The 17,268-nt window shown below is 41.5% G+C and overlaps 1 protein-coding gene across 1 annotated transcript; it reads right to left on the bottom strand.

Moving 5' to 3' along the window:
• Positions 1-3,117: 3,117 nt before the first annotated feature.
• Positions 3,118-16,903, bottom strand: uqcr11 (ubiquinol-cytochrome c reductase, complex III subunit XI). The gene is made up of 3 exons (XM_078198390.1): positions 16,754-16,903; positions 5,203-5,338; positions 3,118-3,369 (listed from the first exon to the last, which is right to left on the bottom strand). Exons 1-2 carry the CDS (start codon positions 16,801-16,803, stop codon positions 5,221-5,223), a joined length of 168 nt encoding a protein of 55 aa, XP_078054516.1. The 5' UTR covers positions 16,804-16,903; the 3' UTR covers positions 3,118-3,369; positions 5,203-5,220.
• Positions 16,904-17,268: the final 365 nt, after the last annotated feature.

Below are 17,268 nucleotides of genomic sequence, written 5' to 3'. Positions count from 1 at the left end.
TGTCAATACAGCTCGATTTACCTGCTCTTCTCTCCAGCTCTTTTCAACTGCAAATTGATAAATGCACCTACTGTATTCAAGACCTGCTGCGTATACAAAGCAGGGATTAAATTGGTGAGTCAAGCAGACGTGCAGGGAAAATCCAAAATTCCCCAAAACCCCCAGCCATAAATAAGTATGGTGCACTTTTTTTAAAATCATGCATTCAGAATTTCAAAAATCAAGGACATGATTTTTATTATACGAAAATGTTTGTTCTGCTCATAGTAAAGGTTAGCTGGGCTCATATAAAAGCATCCCCGAGTTAAAAGGTTAGATTCAAGCCCCACTTCAAGTCTCTTCATAGAACAGTAATCATTAAATCCCTACAACGCAGAAGGACACCATTCGGCCCATCGCGTCTGCTCCGACTCTCTGACAGAGTATCTTACCCAGACCCCCTCCCCTGCCCTATTCCCGTAAATCCACATATTTACCATGGCCAATCCATCTAACCTACCTATCTTGGGACACTAAGGGGCAATTTAGCACCTAACCATTTGAACTGTGGAAGGAAACTGGAGTACCCAGAGGAAACCCACATAGACACTGGGAGAACGTGTAAACTCCACGCAGTCACTCAAGGCCGGAATCCCTGGCGCTCTGAGGCAGCAGTGCTAACCGCTGTGCCGCGCCCAAAAACCCAGAACAGCTTGACAATGAATACTAATGGTCTCAAACCACCAAGCTTTCAGTTAACCGCCAAACGTAATTGTGCCACAGAGACTCATTATGATACTTTTTCAATATAAAAGAGTGAAGTGTTAGAGAATCTATCTGAACAGCAGAATGTGCTCTTGTTGCCGTGATTAAAACTCGTCCTTTATTCAACATGACCACAAAAAAAAAATCAATGCATCATTAAAGTCATTTACAACATAGGAGGCCATTTGGCCCATCAAGTACAGGGTTTTGGCAAGACCAAATCTGGAATACTGTGTTGCCGTCTTGCTCTCTACATTCAAGGAATTATACACTTGCCTTGCAGGAGATGCAGCAAAGGTTCACTAGATGGGGTGAGGGGGGTTGTCGTGTGGTGAGAGGCTAAGTAAAGTAAAATATTCTTTGGAGTTTGAAAGAATGAAAGGTGATCTCATGAAATTTACAAAATTCTGAGGGGGCTTAAAAGAGTGGTCACAGAGATTGTTTCCCCCCATTGGGAAGTCTAAAACACAGGTGCACAATCTCAGAATAAGGGGCCAATCATTTAGCATTGAGATGAAGGGACATTGCCCTTCAAGTGAAGCAGTGAATCTTTGGAATTCTCTGCCCGAGAAGGTTTTGGATGTTGCATTGTTGAATTTTTGGTCTCTTGGGTAAGTAACATATATGGGGAATGGGCAGCAAAACATAATTTAAACCCAAAACAAGCCATGATCATATTGAATGGCGGAGCAGGCCCGAAAGGCCAGGTGATCAACTCTTGCTCCTATTTATTGTGTTCTTGAATCCATGTTGGCTCTCCACAGAGAAATCCAGTCAGTCCAGCTCTCCCACTCAATCCACATAGTACAGGAGATTTCTTTCCCTGAAGTACTCATCCAATTTCTTTTTGAAATCATTGTTTCTGCGCCCATCAGTCCTGCAGGCAGCAAGGTTCAAGTCATTACCACTCTGTGCAAAAGCTCCTTCTCCCATTCATCCTGCATCTCTTGCCAAAACCTTAAATCAGTGTCCCTTTGGCCTCATACTTATTCTTTGTTGTTTTGTACAAAAAATGGCTGCCACATTGTCAACATGTGATTGCATTTCTAAACAACCACACTGTACACGAAGTACAATGGGATGTTTTGAAGACTGATAAGGTGCTATTAAAAAGGATCAACATGGCAATACACGTGTAATTGCCAGGGTAACATACATTTGCAGCTAACAAGTTTAGGAGATCAGCAGTCTGCCTTCTCCATTGCGTTCCAAGTTAGCTGTTGGAATGTGTGCAAAAGCAAACTTGAACTTCTTGACAAACTTGCCCGAACTCCATCTGATTCCCCATCCAACGCCCCATGATCCTAATGAACTAGACTATTGCGCAGCTGTAGAACATTTCATCCCATTCGCACACTAGTAATTCATGCAGGAAATCTCCTGATCATCAAATGTAGCTGCAACAGAAACCCTCAATGAATGAAGCAAAGGCAATTTCTCTAACATTTCCATCGAAGTTAATGCTGGTGATCACAAACCCCCACAAAATACCGCTGCATAAATATGAAACTGAATCAAGTATGGATTTAAATAGTTTGTAAAGTCTGTAGCTTTAAATTTGCTAAATTATAGTGTAGCCACTTCCTTGTGCTTATTTTTAATTCAGTTCTGGTGCTTCTGTTTTTGACGCTAGTGTCTCCCCTTTGATGTCCATGTTATGTGAGCAAAGAATTGACCTCATGACATATGCATCATATCCATTTCTTATTTACTATAGGCAAGGATCCGCATCTTTTTCACACCAAGATGCTGTTTCATGCATTCACTGCAGTTAGTTCTGGCTAGTGTCCAAAATGATAGGTCTCCAACAGGTTGCTTCCTCACTGGGAAAATGGTGATGGGGTACGAAGAGTTCTAAAAGACAAATGTCTACATTTTATTTCTGGGGTTGAGGTCAGTTAGTGAATGTAGATTATTCCAAATATCTGATGACTGATCATCAATAATGTGCAGGTTAGCATTTTTACAAGTCTGCATTAAAATTCAGAATTATATTTCAAGTTTGCCTTCCTGAAAACTGTATACAATTGGACACTGAATTTTGGTTGTAGATGTTAGGTTTTGAACAGGTATTGCTACTAGGGACCATAAGTTGTTGGCAATGGTAAAAGTTTACAAATTGCAAAATAAAATTAACCAAAACAATGTGCTGAGGTATGGAAAATGTTTCAAAACTAGCAATTTGTTTGGAAATTCTTTCAACAAAAATATGCTGATATTTTCTATTAAATGTACTATATTAAATCTAAGGAAGTCTGATCTTTTCCTGGGATGGAGCATCTATTAATTTTGTGTGCTCATTCTGCTCTGATCACACTTAAGTGCAGGGATTCTGGGAGATGCTAAATTTTTAAACACACATTCATCAATAAATTACACGTTTACATAATTTATTTTAGATGATGAAGGATATAATTTGTGGCAAAACTCAAAAGGTCTGAGTACTCAGAACACAAAGTGCTCATGTGGATATAGTCTATTTGATTCACACTGATACAGCCACTCTCAAAAGCGGCTAAAAATTATTCCTGCTCCATCTTTAAAGTTCAAAAACAAAAAAGTTCAGTTGAGACCGTCCTGATGTCTGAAGCCATTGGTCACTTATCTGGATTCTTCATCTGCAGCCTGCAACACAGAAATCACAGCAAACAAACCATCAAATGTATTAAATACACAACAGTGCTAGTTTGAGCTAAGACAGCTAAACACAACTGAAATCTCTACTCTGCAAATGTTTTCCTTGACTTTTTGAATATAGGAATAACTTGTGCAAAGAAGTCACCAGTTGAATCCGCTACATATCAAGCAGTCATGTGGACTCAGAATATGGTATTCCATTGGCTTGATTCATATGCAGGATTGAAACTATTAGGTGGTGGTGGTGGGGGGGGGGGGGGGGGGGGGGAAGAAGCTAGAAGGAAGAGGAAACCATACAGACAACAAAGGAAGAGAAAAAATACCAGTGATTAGACTAGATTCTGAAGGAGGACAAGGAAAAGCAGCAGCCTGGATAGACTGAGTGGCTATTTCCTGTTTGTATATGTCACAGATGAGCCAGGAAGAACAATATGGCCAAGTCAAAAAGGGCTTCATGGACTGCCCATTCTAAGTCCTTTAGATGGATATACTGAGGTCAACAAATTCCAACCAAGTGAACAGAGTAAGCATATGTAAAGACCAATCATGGAGCATTAGTTGATTGATATTGCAATACATCCATTTTCAGTAGATTCTCTGTAAAATACTATTTAACATATTTTTATTTTCTTAAAATGTTTATCCATTAACCCTAACCTCATTGGCACACTGGCTCATGGTCCACTCAAATTTCACATTATTTTCTTCACTCTTAATTCCTCTCCATGGGTCCATCTACAACCCAATAACAAATCCTTTATTCCTATGACTTTACCATTGCTTCGTTTCACCTCATGAATGGCAGCCACACCTCAGTCACCTCACAATCTTCTCCCGATGATCCAATCCTACCATCATTCCTTTATGACCATTTCTCAGGATGACCTACTTGACCAAGCTTTGCCATCCCTCTCAAAATTTAGTTTCTTTGCTGACTGTGTGTCTGTTTTCCCTATTGCCTTGAGAAATATATACTGAAGGCATTATATAAATGCACATTGTCATTTAACCCCCACTTTCCTCAGTCCTCTAGCACCTTACTCAAGTCGTCATTCTTCTCATGTGATCTTAAACTTACTACTACAAAACCACAGTGAAGGACCAAGGGCCCCAGTGTAGAACATAAAGAGCAGAGGAAGCTCAGGAAAATCAGAAGGCACCAATCAATGGCACTAGCTTGGCTTTTAGCAGCACGAATGCTGTAAAACAAAGGACTGAGGGAGACAGGAATTTCCCATTTTCAGCTCCTGAAAACGAATGGAGGACACAAAGTGCATCAGATAGTGAATTAATACCAACTAAAACCAAGTCTGTTGGGCAGTGTAACAGGAGAAATAATTGTCTGGGGTTCAGACAATATAATGTGTTGAAGGCTAGGAAGCAATCATCCAGCAAGGCCACAAACATTTTTGCCAGAAAATTAAGTCAACGGGAATTGCTGCTATATTTATTTGAAGCAAACTAACTAACTATGAAAATGACTTTTCCTGGTGCTCCACATTCACCATAAATTTCATAACACACTCTAGATTCATAGAAGAAACCAGTTCTATGTTAGGTTTAGGGCCCCATGAAATAAGATCAACCCAACACTAAAAGCAATCTACTATAGTGAGTTCATTGTTGACATACGAGTTGAAATTTCCAAAGCATCTTGAACAGCCAAAGATTATTAAAGAGCATATTGATCACTGATAATAACACTACTTCGTCAACTTTTGATTTCACGAGTCAATTTAGTCTGAATAGATACAAAAATATCTTTACTCAACATGACAAACTCATTCTGTACAAGTTAGAAAAAATAAAACTATGACTTACCATTAAAACATGATTAATTCATTCAGTCTTGAATTTCCCTCTTACATACGGGATACGGTCAACTATTACTCTCCAATCTGTAGTGTACACCAGTGCCACAAAACCAACACCTCCCCAAGTTGCCATTGTTGGAACCCTAGAGAAATTAATTATATACAATGTAGAAATTTCATATTAAATTCTGAAGCCTCTTTACCCATGCTCTTAATTTTTGTTCACAAAATTAATAAACCACATTTCTCATGTATTTTGTGCAATCTCATTAACATTAATCTTTAGTTTTTGTTTAACCTATTTGTTTTATTTCTATGGATAGCTCTAAAATTATTGTAGTTTCTCTCCTCCAATACATGATTTTAAAGAAGTGACCTGCATTTCATTATTAACCATAACTAACATCACAAATGTTGCTCTTTTCTCTTTAATTGGAAATACAAGTCTTCAGTTGGGATGTTGTTGGAGCCTAGTCTTTGCTGCATTCCATGCTCTCAGCCATTTCTTGCCATCACATGGAGCAAATCAAATTGGTTGATGACTGGCTTCTGTTATGGTGGGGACCTCAGAAGCAGGCTGAGATGAATCTTTCACTGGGTACTTATGGCTGAATATGTTGCAAGCACTTCAGTTTTGTCTTTCACATTGATGTTTTAAGCTCAACCACCATTAAGGATGGGTATGTGTTTGGAATCTCAGGTTAGTTGTGTAATTATCTACCGCAATCACGATTGGATGCAACTGGACTGCAAAGCTTTGATCTGATTCCTTGGTTGTGGTGAACATTTAGCTTTTCTATAGCATGTTGCTTCTGTTGTTTAGCATTCATATAGTACTGTGTTGTAGCTACACTAGGTCAGTGCCTCATTTTCAGGTATGCCAGGTGATGTTCCTGGCATGACTCTTCTACACTCCTCATTGAATCAGGGTTGGTTCCTGGCATGATGGTAATTGAAAAGTGAGGTGTGTTGGGTCATAAGATTACAGATTGTGGTACAGCACAATTTCTACTGCTGTGGATGGTTCACAGCTCCTCATAGATGTTGGGTTGAACAGCTAAATCTTTTCAAATTCTCTCTGATTTAGCATCTCTATAGCATCCCGACACAATGGAGAATGTCCAAAGATGTGCGGGTTAGGTTGATTGGCCAGGTTAAAAATTGCCCCTTAGAGTCCTGGGATGCGTAGGTTAGAGGGATTAGCGGGTAAATATGTGGGGATAGGGCCTGGGTGGGATTGTGGTCGGTGCAGACTCGATGGGCCGAATGGCCTCCTTCTGCACTGTAGGGTTTCTATGATTTCTATGATTTCCTTTACGTGAGAAGGGACACAGACTGGCAGTCTCCCAAATCAGCAACAGGTGCATGGATGAGAGCGAGGTCATTCATACAAGTTTTTTTCCTTTTGTTGGTTCTCTCAGTACCTGATGCAGGCCCAGTCTGGCACAGAAATGCTTAAGGACTTAGGTAGCTCGGGCAGTAGTGGTGCTACACAGAAGTCCATAGAGTACATTCTTGCTGTCCTCAGTGTTTCTGTCAAGTGGTGTTCAACATGGAGGAGCATTGATCCATTGCCTTAGATAGGGAGCTGAAGCTGGAGGCTTCCTTGCCCATGTTTGACCAAATGCCATGAGACATCGTGAGATCCAGGGTCAAGGGTCAGGACTCTCAGCCATCTCTCCTGACTTTATATTATTATGCTGCTTCCTCTGGTGTGTTTGCCATGCCGGTGGAGAATGGTGATGGAGGAGTCTGGAACATTGGCTCAAAGATATGATTTTGAAAGCATGACTATGTCAGGTTGTGGTTTGACTAGTCCTTATCACAGCTCTCCCAATTTTGGCACAAGTCATTTGGATGAAATGTTAAACCAAGACTCCATCTGTTCTCTCAAATGGATGCAAAAGATCCCATGGCACTATTTTGAATAAGAGCTAGAGAGTTATCTCATTTGTCCGGGCAAACATTTGGTCCATAATTAACATCACAAATTACCTGGTCATTATTGCATTGCTGTTAGTCAGTGTTTGCTAATTATAAATTGGTTGCTGTTTTTCGTACAAGTAACTACACTACAAAGTACTTCAGTGCTTTGGAAAGTCTAGTGGTCTGGAAAAGTGATTTCTAAATGAAAATTTTTCTTTTTAGTTAGATGTTAGGGAGCATGACTTTTCAGGGTTGTCTAGGTTGGGTGTGCCAGTTATGCATGAATCCATTACCTATGTAGGCGGCATGGTAGCACAATGGTTAGCACTGCTGCCTCACAGCGCCAGGGACCTGGGTTCGATTCCCGGCTTGGGTCACTGTCTGTGCGGCGTCTGCACATTCTGCCCACGTCTGTGTGGGTTTCCTCCAGGTGCTCCAATTTCCTCCCACAGTCCGAAAGACGTGCTGGTTAGGTGCATTGGCCATGCTAAATTCTCCTTCAGTGTATCCGAACAGGCGCCGGAGTGTGGTGACTAGGGGATTTTCACAGTAACTTCATTGTAGTGTTAGTGTAAGCCTACTTGTGACACTAATAAATAGACTTTTAAAAAATGTTGTTACTGGGTGGTCCATTCAATTTTATTCTTCTGATACACTGTCACAGCAGTTTGCTTCAATTGAGTGAGCCATTTTAGAGGGCAGTTGGAGTGAACCAGATTGTCATGGGTTAGCAATAATAATTGCAGCCCAAATTACCTGGGCAGATATTTTTTAATTGAAGTTCTAGTCGTTCAGATGATTATTGTATTTTAGAAAATCAGTCTGGCTAGTTCCTCCCTTGAACCATGGGAAAATGCTATTTTCCTGCTACACAAACCAATTTGAGAGATTTAATGTGATGTGCTATATGCAAAACTTAATGTACATATAATCTGCTGTATCCCCTTTGAGCATTCTCATTAGCTAATAGTGATTAGATTATATTTCTAATTGCAAATTTCTGCTGGTTTCATTAATCAAGATTTGTAATGAGTAATTTTCTAACCCCCTCACTAGCTGTTGCTAGACATGTGAACTGCCTGTTTGATTTGTTTGTCTTTGATGTAGCTCTAGAATGCAGCCTGTAAAGGTGAGGCAGGAATTTAATGTCCATTTTAAATAAAAGCATCATTGACACCTATAATCCTTGAACATTGGTTTTGAATGAAATCACTGACTGAAAAATCTAATCTCTTTTATTGCACTACCTGCTGTTTATTAATCTCTAGAAACTACGTGAGCACATTGGTCATGCTAAATTGCCCCTTAGTATCAGGGGGATTAGCAGGGTAAATACGTGGGGTTGCAGGGATAGGGCCTGGGTGGGATTGCTGTTGTTGCAGACTCGATGGGCCGAATGGCCTCCTTCTGCACGGTAGGTATTCTATATCACAGAATCAAAGTAACACCACAAAGCAGTTTCAACTGCTTTTTCTTGGACTAAGAGAAAAATCTTCCACAAATGTTATGGAGAATCTTAGAGAATAGAAATGGGAGTTGTTGAGAAAGGGACACAATAACGTTTTGCTACAGGGTATTTTAAAAATCTTCAGTCTTTGTGCACTTCCTTTCTGCACCATTTTAACTTTGTGATTGCTGTTATAATTGGAAATGTTCCTGTAAAACTTGTCACTGCACAATCCAGCTACTAGTTGACCACAAATCCCTAATGTGTGGGGAAAAAAGTCATCAATTTATTTCTCCAAGCTGAAATTCCCAATGTTCAAAAAATGTAATTTTCTTTTAATAATTCACACTAACAAAATATATCAATTAAATTGCCTCTTCATGTTTTAATTGTAGGTTTTGGGAGAGGCCTGGAAGTAAAAACTAAGCTGTGAAATTGATGTTTTTGCCTTGAGCTATGATGCCATGAGCATCATGAGTCTGATTGTGCCGTACACCTAATTTCTTTGGATCCAAGTCGGTGTTCTTTCTTTAGCTTAAAATGATTTCTGACAAATCCGTTGTTAAGTTATTTGATGCAGCTTTAGAGGGCAAATTTCAGAATGTCTACGGAGGTAAAATTCAAACAGGATATGCAAAACAAAATCTATTGTAAAGCCTTTATAGGCTTTTTTGTGTCCTATAAAGTGAGAGAACAAAGACTGGGATGAAAGAGTCAGGGAAGATGAAAGACTGGGGGAGTTAGAGAGAGAGAGAGAGAGAAAGGGAGCCATCATCATTGTTTCCCAGATTTCAGTGTACATGTGGGAGCCCGATTCATCCAGAGTGCATTTCATTTTAGAATAAGGGAACAATAGCATAGTGTTTATGTACTGGATTAGTAATCCAGAGGCCTGGACTAATGAAACAGAGTTCAAATCCCACCATGGCAGTTGCAGCTGGTGAAATTAAATTCAGTTTATTAAGTAAATCTAGAACAAACAGCTGATATCATTAACTGCCAGATTATTGTAGAAACCCATCTGGTTCATTGCTGTCCTTTTTAGGGATGGAAATCTGCTAGCCTGTATGTGAATCCAACACATCACATCAGCGCCAGAGTGTGGCAACTAGGGGATTTTCCACAGTAACTTCATTGCAGTGTTAAGCCTACTTGTGACATTAATAAATAAACTTTAAAAAATGTTGTTACTGGGTGGTCCATCCAATTTTATTCTTCTGATACACTGTCACAGCAGTTTGCTTCAATTGAGTGAGCCATTTTAGAGGGCAATATCTGCCCAGGTAATTTGAGCTGCAATTATTATTGCTAACCCATGACAATCTGGTTCACTCCAAATACCCTCTAAAATGGCCCACTCAATCGAAGCAAACTGCTATGAGTGTGTATCAGAAGAATAAAATTGGATGGACCACCCAGTAACAACATTTTTAAAAAAGTTTATTTATTAATGTCACAAGTAGGCTTACACTAACACTGCAATGAAGTTACTGTGAAATAGTAATTGCAATAGGGCAGTTGCAATATATCTTGTAAATGTTATTGTCCAGCTAATCAATTATATAATTCTCCCTAAAAGTATTAGAAATTTCCCATATAACTGCTTGCATATTATCCCAAGTTCCAAACATATCATTTCTTTCCAGTCTGCCCTCATTTGCAGCAAGGTGGGGCTTGGAATTTGGGGATTTACAGTACCCGAGGACAACTTCTGTATATGGGATGGAGAACTGTCAACAGGACTTGTAAATTTCATCCTACTACAGTGGAAATCCAAAACCTGAAGTTTACTTTATCAATGTGGCATGATGGCCAGACTGAGTAAAATTATTTTAACGGGGCCAGAAAGGCCATAGCTTCTGTTAATAAAATGTGTGAGTAATTCATAATGAGAGCTGTGACTTTTACTTGACTTTGCAGCATGGTGGCACAGTGGCTAGCACTGCTGTCTCATGGCTCCAGGAACTCGGGTTCAATTCCAGCCTTGGGTGACTGTGTCTACGTGGGTCTCCTCCAGGTGGGTTCTCCGTGTCTATGCGAGTTTCCTCCAGGTGCTCCAGTTTCCCCCCACGGTCCAAAAATGTGCAGGTTAGGTGGATTGGCCATGCTAAATTGTCCCTTAAGGTCCCAAGATGTCTAGGTTTGATGGATTAGCCATGGTAAACGTGTGGGGTTACAGGGATAGGGTGGGGGAGAGAGCCTGGGTAAGGTACAGTTTAGGCTTTACATCCATCATCTTTTATTTGCCGTACCATTCCTTTGTTTCTCACCCAGCACAATGTACAACAAAACATACACAAAGTCACACACAATCTAATGTGATTTGCTCCCCCATACTGATGTGATGGCCTGTAAAGATAGCTCTGAAATATACACACATGTGACAATGGCATTTACTGAGAAAGCAGCTGCAAGACAGGGAAAAAAGTTGCCTCCAACTCCTTCAATCAAATCAAGCAGGAGCAGCAAGTGTGTTATCAAAATTATTACAAGGTTATAAAATAGTTTAAAATTAACTTTTAAATATTGTATGGCTTTTTTACCTTGGGGAATAAGTTACTGCACTGTGCTGTAAATATTGAATTTAAAGATTTTCAGAAAGGAAATTGAACTTTTTCTGTCAAGGTATAACCTATAACAACAAATTGCATCTATATAGTACGTTTAAGTGTAGAAAAATACCCCAAGGTGCTTCACACAACCAAAAAAAAAAGGACAACTGAACAAAGGAGACAATATTTGGAGGACACAAAGTATAAAGATAGATTGAAGAAGCATCTTAAAGGAGGAAAGGGGTGCGGTGAAGCAAATCAGCACAGAGAGGGAAATGTGGGACTTGGACACTCGTTGCCAATGACAGATGAGTGCGCGCATGCGTGTAGAGGTGGGGTTATCAAAGCAATGGATAATTTGAGTCGGGGTGGAGTTGCCGCATTGGAAGAGTTTAAAGAGATAGGCCATGAAGAAATTTAAAACACAAAATGATAATTTTTAATTTGTTCTTTAATTATTGGGGGAATGGGGAGGTCATTGAAGTCATGATGTGGAGATGCCGGCGTTGGACTGGGGTAAACACAGTAAGAAGTTTAACAACACCAGGTTAAAGTCCAACAGGTTTATTTGGTAGCAAAAGCCACACAAGCTTTCGGAGCTCTGAGCCCCTTCTTCAGGTGAGTGGGAATTCTGTTCACAAACAGAACTTATAAGACACAGACTCAATTTACATGAATAATGGTTGGAATGCGAATACTTACAACTAATCCAGTCTTTAAGAAACAAAACAATGGGAGTGGAGAGAGCATCAAGACAGGCTAAAAAGATGTGTATTGTCTCCAGACAAGACAGCCAGTGAAACTCTGCAGGTCCACGCAACTGTGGGAGTTACAAATAGTGTGACATAAATTCTGATTCTAGGATCGCATGATAAAGACTCAGGAGGAAAAAAGCAGAAATATTTATGTGAAATAGTGTGACATAAACCCAATATCCCGGTTGAGGCCGTCCTTGTGTGTGCGGAACCTGGCTATCAGTTTCTGCTCCACGACTCTGCGCTGTCGTGTGTCGCGAAGGCCGCCTTGGAGAACGCTTACCCGAATATCAGAGGCCGAATGCCCGTGACCGCTGAAGTGCTCCCCAACAGGAAGAGAACAGTCTTGCCTGGTGATTGTCGAGCGGTGTTCATTCATCCGTTGTCGCAGCGTCTGCATAGTTTCCCCAATGTACCATGCCTCGGGACATCCTTTCTTGCAGCGTATCAGGTAGACAACGTTGGCCGAGTTGCAAGAGTATGTACCGTGTACCTGGTGGATGGTGTTCTCACGTGAGATGATGGCATCTGTGTCGATGATCCGGCACGTCTTGCAGAGGTTGCTGTGGCAGGGTTGTGTGGTGTCTTGGTCACTGTTCTCCTGAAGGCTGGGTAGTTTGCTGCGGACAATGGTCTGTTTGAGGTTGTGCGGTTGTTTGAAGGCAAGAAGTGGGGGTGTGGGGATGGCCTTGGCGAGATGTTCGTCTTCATCAATGACATGTTGAAGGCTCCGGAGGAGATGCCGTAGCTTCTCCGCTCCGGGGAAGTACTGGACAACGAAGGGTACTCTGTCCACTGTGTCCCGTGTTTGTCTTCTGAGGAGGTCGGTGCGGTTTTTCGCTGTGGCGCGTCGGAACTGTTGATCAATGAGTCTAGCGCCATATCCTGTTCTTATGAGGGCATCTTTCAGCGTCTGGAGGTGTCTGTTTGTGAACAGAATTCCCACTCACCTGAAGAAGGGGCTCAGAGCTCCGAAAGCTTGTGTGGCTTTTGCTACCAAATAAACCTGTTGGACTTTAACCTGGTGTTGTTAAACTTCTTACTGAGGTCATTGAAGACAGGGGTGACCCCCCTCCTCCCCCCCTCCAGATGATTAGAACCTGCTGCAGATGATGTTGGCGCGAACAAATTTCAGATCTGAAATGACGAATCAACAGGATCATGTCAATAAAGTTCCAAGTTACTTCAGGCAATATTTTAAAAAGTGTTACTTTGTAATTTCTAACTTCTACATAGTCTGGCCAAATAATTTCCACATAACCTGGCCAGGATATATAGAAATTACAAAGTAACACGTTTTAAAATATTGCCTGAAATAACTTGGAGCTTTATTGACATGATCCTGTTGATTTATTTGAAATATGGAACTTACAACCTGAGAGAGCAGAACTGGATCAGCATTTTGGGGTTGCGTTACTGTATTTATCAGCCCAGGTCTCAGGTTAACGAAATAGTCATGGTATGTTTATACTTGAGCTGTGGGTTCTGATGAACAATAGCAAGAAATTCTATTTTTGTCATACATTGATGACAATGGTTTAGATTATAACCTCAGATAAAATTCAAGGTCACAGCCCACACTATAAATACATGAAGGTTTGTAAGTCCCTTATAGCTTTTCCTGTTTCCTACATTATTTGCAGATGGAAAGGAGACAGAAATTAATCAATGCTGCTCCAATAACAAGCCAGCGAGGTGCAACCTTGTTATCCCCAGCTTCAGAACTAACAAAGCAGAGCAGAAACTGCAAATGGTTATGGATATATACTTTCATTACGGTCATGGTGAAAAAGTGCTTTGGCCAATTCATATTTATAGCATTAAAATAAAAAATACCACAGATGCTGGAAATCGGAAATAAAAACGAAGTGCTGGAAATACTCAACAGGTCTTCAGGAAGCGTAAAGGAGAACATGCCTGTCTACACCTATGGGGACGAAGTAGAAAGGGTCGAGTGCTTCAAGTTTTCAGGTGTCCAGATCACCAACAACCTGCCGTCATCCCCCCATGCCGACACTATAGTTAAGAAAGCCCACCACCGCCTCTACTTTCTCAGAAGACTAAGGAAATTTGGCATGTCAGCTACGACTCTCACCAACTTTTACAGATGCACCATAGAAAGCATTCTTTCCAGTTGTATCACAGCTTGGTACAGCTCCTGCTCTGCCCAAGACCGCAAGGCACTACAAAAGGTCGTGAATGTAGCCCAATCCATCACACAAACCAGCCATTGACTCTGTCTACACTTCCCGCTGCCTCGGCAAAGCAGCCAGCATAGTTAAGGACCCCACGCACCACCTTCTTCCTTCAGGAAAAAGAGTTCACGTACCAACCGACTCAAGAACAGCTTCTTCCCTGCTGCTGTCAGACTTTTGAATGGACTTACCTTGCATTAAGTTAATCTTTCTCTGCACCCTAATTATGACCGTAACACTACATTCTGCACTCTCTCATTTCCTTCTCTATGAACAGTATGTTTTGTCTGTATAGCGCGCAAGAAACAATACTTTTCACTGTATGTTAATACATGTGACAATAATAAATCAAATCAAGGTCTGACACCATATGTGGAGAGAGAAACAGAATTAACGTTGCAAATCAAATACGACTCTTCTTTAGAATTGAAGGACTGTAGAGATGTGATGGGTTTTATGCTGTTGAAAGATGGGAGGGGGACAAAAGGGAAGGTCGGGAATAGGGTAGAAGAGGGAGGGAGGGATTAATTGGCAAACATATCATGGAAAAAAAGCAAAGGGAGTGGAAAGGTTGAAGTAAAGAAAGAACATTTGCCCAGAGTGAGTGTGAAAGGCAGAATAATGAACAGCGCCGCCCACAAATAAAAACATGAAAAACAAGATTCAGACCAGCACATGGCAAAAAGAAATCAAAATGGGGCAGGGCGGCAGCGTTCATTACCTGAAATTATTGAACGCAATTGTTGAGTTCAGAGGTTGAGGTGCTGTTCCTTAAGCTTGTGTTGGGCTTCAGTGGAACAATGCAGCAGGCCAAGGACAGAAATGTGAATGTGAGAGCAAGGTAGTGAATTAAAGTGGCAAACAACTGAAAGCTCGCTTGTCGACAGAGCAGAGCAGTTACCCAATCTGTGTTTGGTCTCCTCAGTGTAGAGAGCACATTGTGAACAGCAAATACAGATTACAAAACTGAAAGTAGTACAAGTAAGTTGCTGCCTCACATGGAAGGAGTGTTTGGGGCCTTGGAAGGTGTGGAGAGAGAAGTTAAAATCCATCATATTTTTACCTTTGTTCAAATTTGAAGAAGTTTAAAAAAAATTATTTCACAGAATGCAGGAGTTATTGGGCTAGGCCAGCATTTATTGCCTTGAGAAGGTGAGCCACCTTCTTGAACCATGACAAGCCATGTGATGTAGGAAGAACCGCAAAGCTATTGTCTTGCCTTTCATCTCCCTTCATTCTGTGCGTTTGTCTCACTATGAACAATCTTTCACCACTGATTTCTATTCTATACTCCCCTCACTGCCTGCTGCACAGAGAGGCCTGCCCATGTTCTAATCATAGAATGATAGAAACCCTACAGTGCAGAAGGAGGCCATTCGGCCTATCGAGTCTGCACTGAAAACAATCCCACCTAGACCCTATCCCCATAACCCCAAATATTTACCCCACTAATCCCTCGACACTAAGAGGCAATTTAGCAAAGCCAATACACCTAACCCGCACATCTTTGGACTGTGGGAGGAAACCAGAGCATCCAGAGGAAACACATACAGACAGGGGGAGAACATGCAAACTCCACACAGACCGTGACCCAAGCCAGGAATTGAAACCAGGTCCCTGGCGCTGTGAGATAGTAATGCTAACTACTGTGCCTCCCCTGTATCTATTTATTCATTGATGGTGTAGTTCTTTTGTCTCGTCTGCTTGGCAGAGTTTCGCAGCTGGTCTGCGTCCTGAGCGCAAGTTGAGAATATGGACTCTATCTTGGTTAAATAGATAGAATCTATTTATCCATGCCAATGTCGGGTTCATCTGGTACACTTCCCAGGTACTTTACCTTGCAATATGTCTTTTTCCAAACACATCACATGCCCAAAATATGACAGCTTTGTGCAATGCTGCTCGGAAGTCACATTCAACTCGAAATGTTAACTCCTGTTTCTCTCTCCACAGCTGTGCCGAGACCTGAATATTTCCAGCACTTTCTGTTTTCATTTCATAATATTAGATTCTCAATCCAAGGCCATTTCATTGAATCAGAGGGGCAACTGATTGATATAGGGGCAGCATAGTGGCACAGTTAGCACTGCTGCTTCAGCCAGGGACCTGGGTTCGATTCCCGGCTTGGGTCACTGTCTGTGTGGAGTTTGCACATTCTCCCTCCCTGTGTCTGTGTGGGTTCCCTCCGGGTGCTCCGGTTTCCTCACACATTCTGAAAGACGTGCTGGTTTGGTGCATTGACCCGAACAGACGCCGGAGTGTGGGCGACTAGGGGAATTTCACAGTAACTTCATTGCAGTGTTAATGTAAGTCTTACTTGTAACTAATAAATAAACTTTCACTTTATAATTACAATGAAAACACCAAAAAGTATGATAATTATTGGAAGAATGATACTTTAGCCAACTGAGGAATAAATGAGCTATAGATAGAATACCGAACTTTACTTTTAACCAAGGAATTGTTTTTAAAAAGGAGGATCAGAGCAGCAGTACGGGTTGTGTTCAAAAAGGATACAGAGGATACAGTGATCGCGGTTAAATCATGGGCTGTTGGGGAAAGGGCTGTCAAGGTGAATCCAGCCTCAGGACCTCCTGGAAAGTCAGAGCTCGGGAACTCAAACCTTCCAGCAACCATCCCCATCCCACAGCTTTCATTCCAGTCTCCAGGCTGCTGTCCTTACCAGTTTTTAATCAGCTGGACGTATCTGGGTCCGATAAATTTCTCCAACATCTCGGTGACCGCTCGCTGACCCACTCCAGACACACAAAATGGCGGCGCCAGGACCCCAGGCTGAGGCAGGCCCAGTCAGCGCCTGACGGAAATCATTCAATTCAGCGCAGAATTCATTCAAAAAAAAATCACGCTCCTATTTCTGTCAGACCTTTCTTTTTTAAAGTTAGATCATTCAAGTCAAAAATAAACATAGATTACACTGTACCAAAATGGCGAATGGCGTGACTTTTCCCTCGCGGTCGTCGCAGTGTGGTTTCCATCCACTGATGCTCGGTGCTGCCCCTTTTGGTCAGGAGTGGAAGTGGGTTTCATCAGAAACTGTCCATTGCCCAGAGACTGTCCACCCCCCAGAAACTGTTCACCCCACAGAAACTGTCCATTGCCCAGAGACTGTCCACCCCCCAGAAACTGTTCACCCCACAGAAACTGTCCATTCCCCAGAGACTGTCCACCCCACAGAAA

The sequence above is a fragment of the Mustelus asterias genome, chromosome 26, assembly GCF_964213995.1.
Source record: "Mustelus asterias chromosome 26, sMusAst1.hap1.1, whole genome shotgun sequence".
NCBI classification, from domain to species: Eukaryota; Metazoa; Chordata; class Chondrichthyes; order Carcharhiniformes; family Triakidae; genus Mustelus; species Mustelus asterias.
This window is presented reverse-complemented; position numbering and strand designations above follow the sequence as displayed.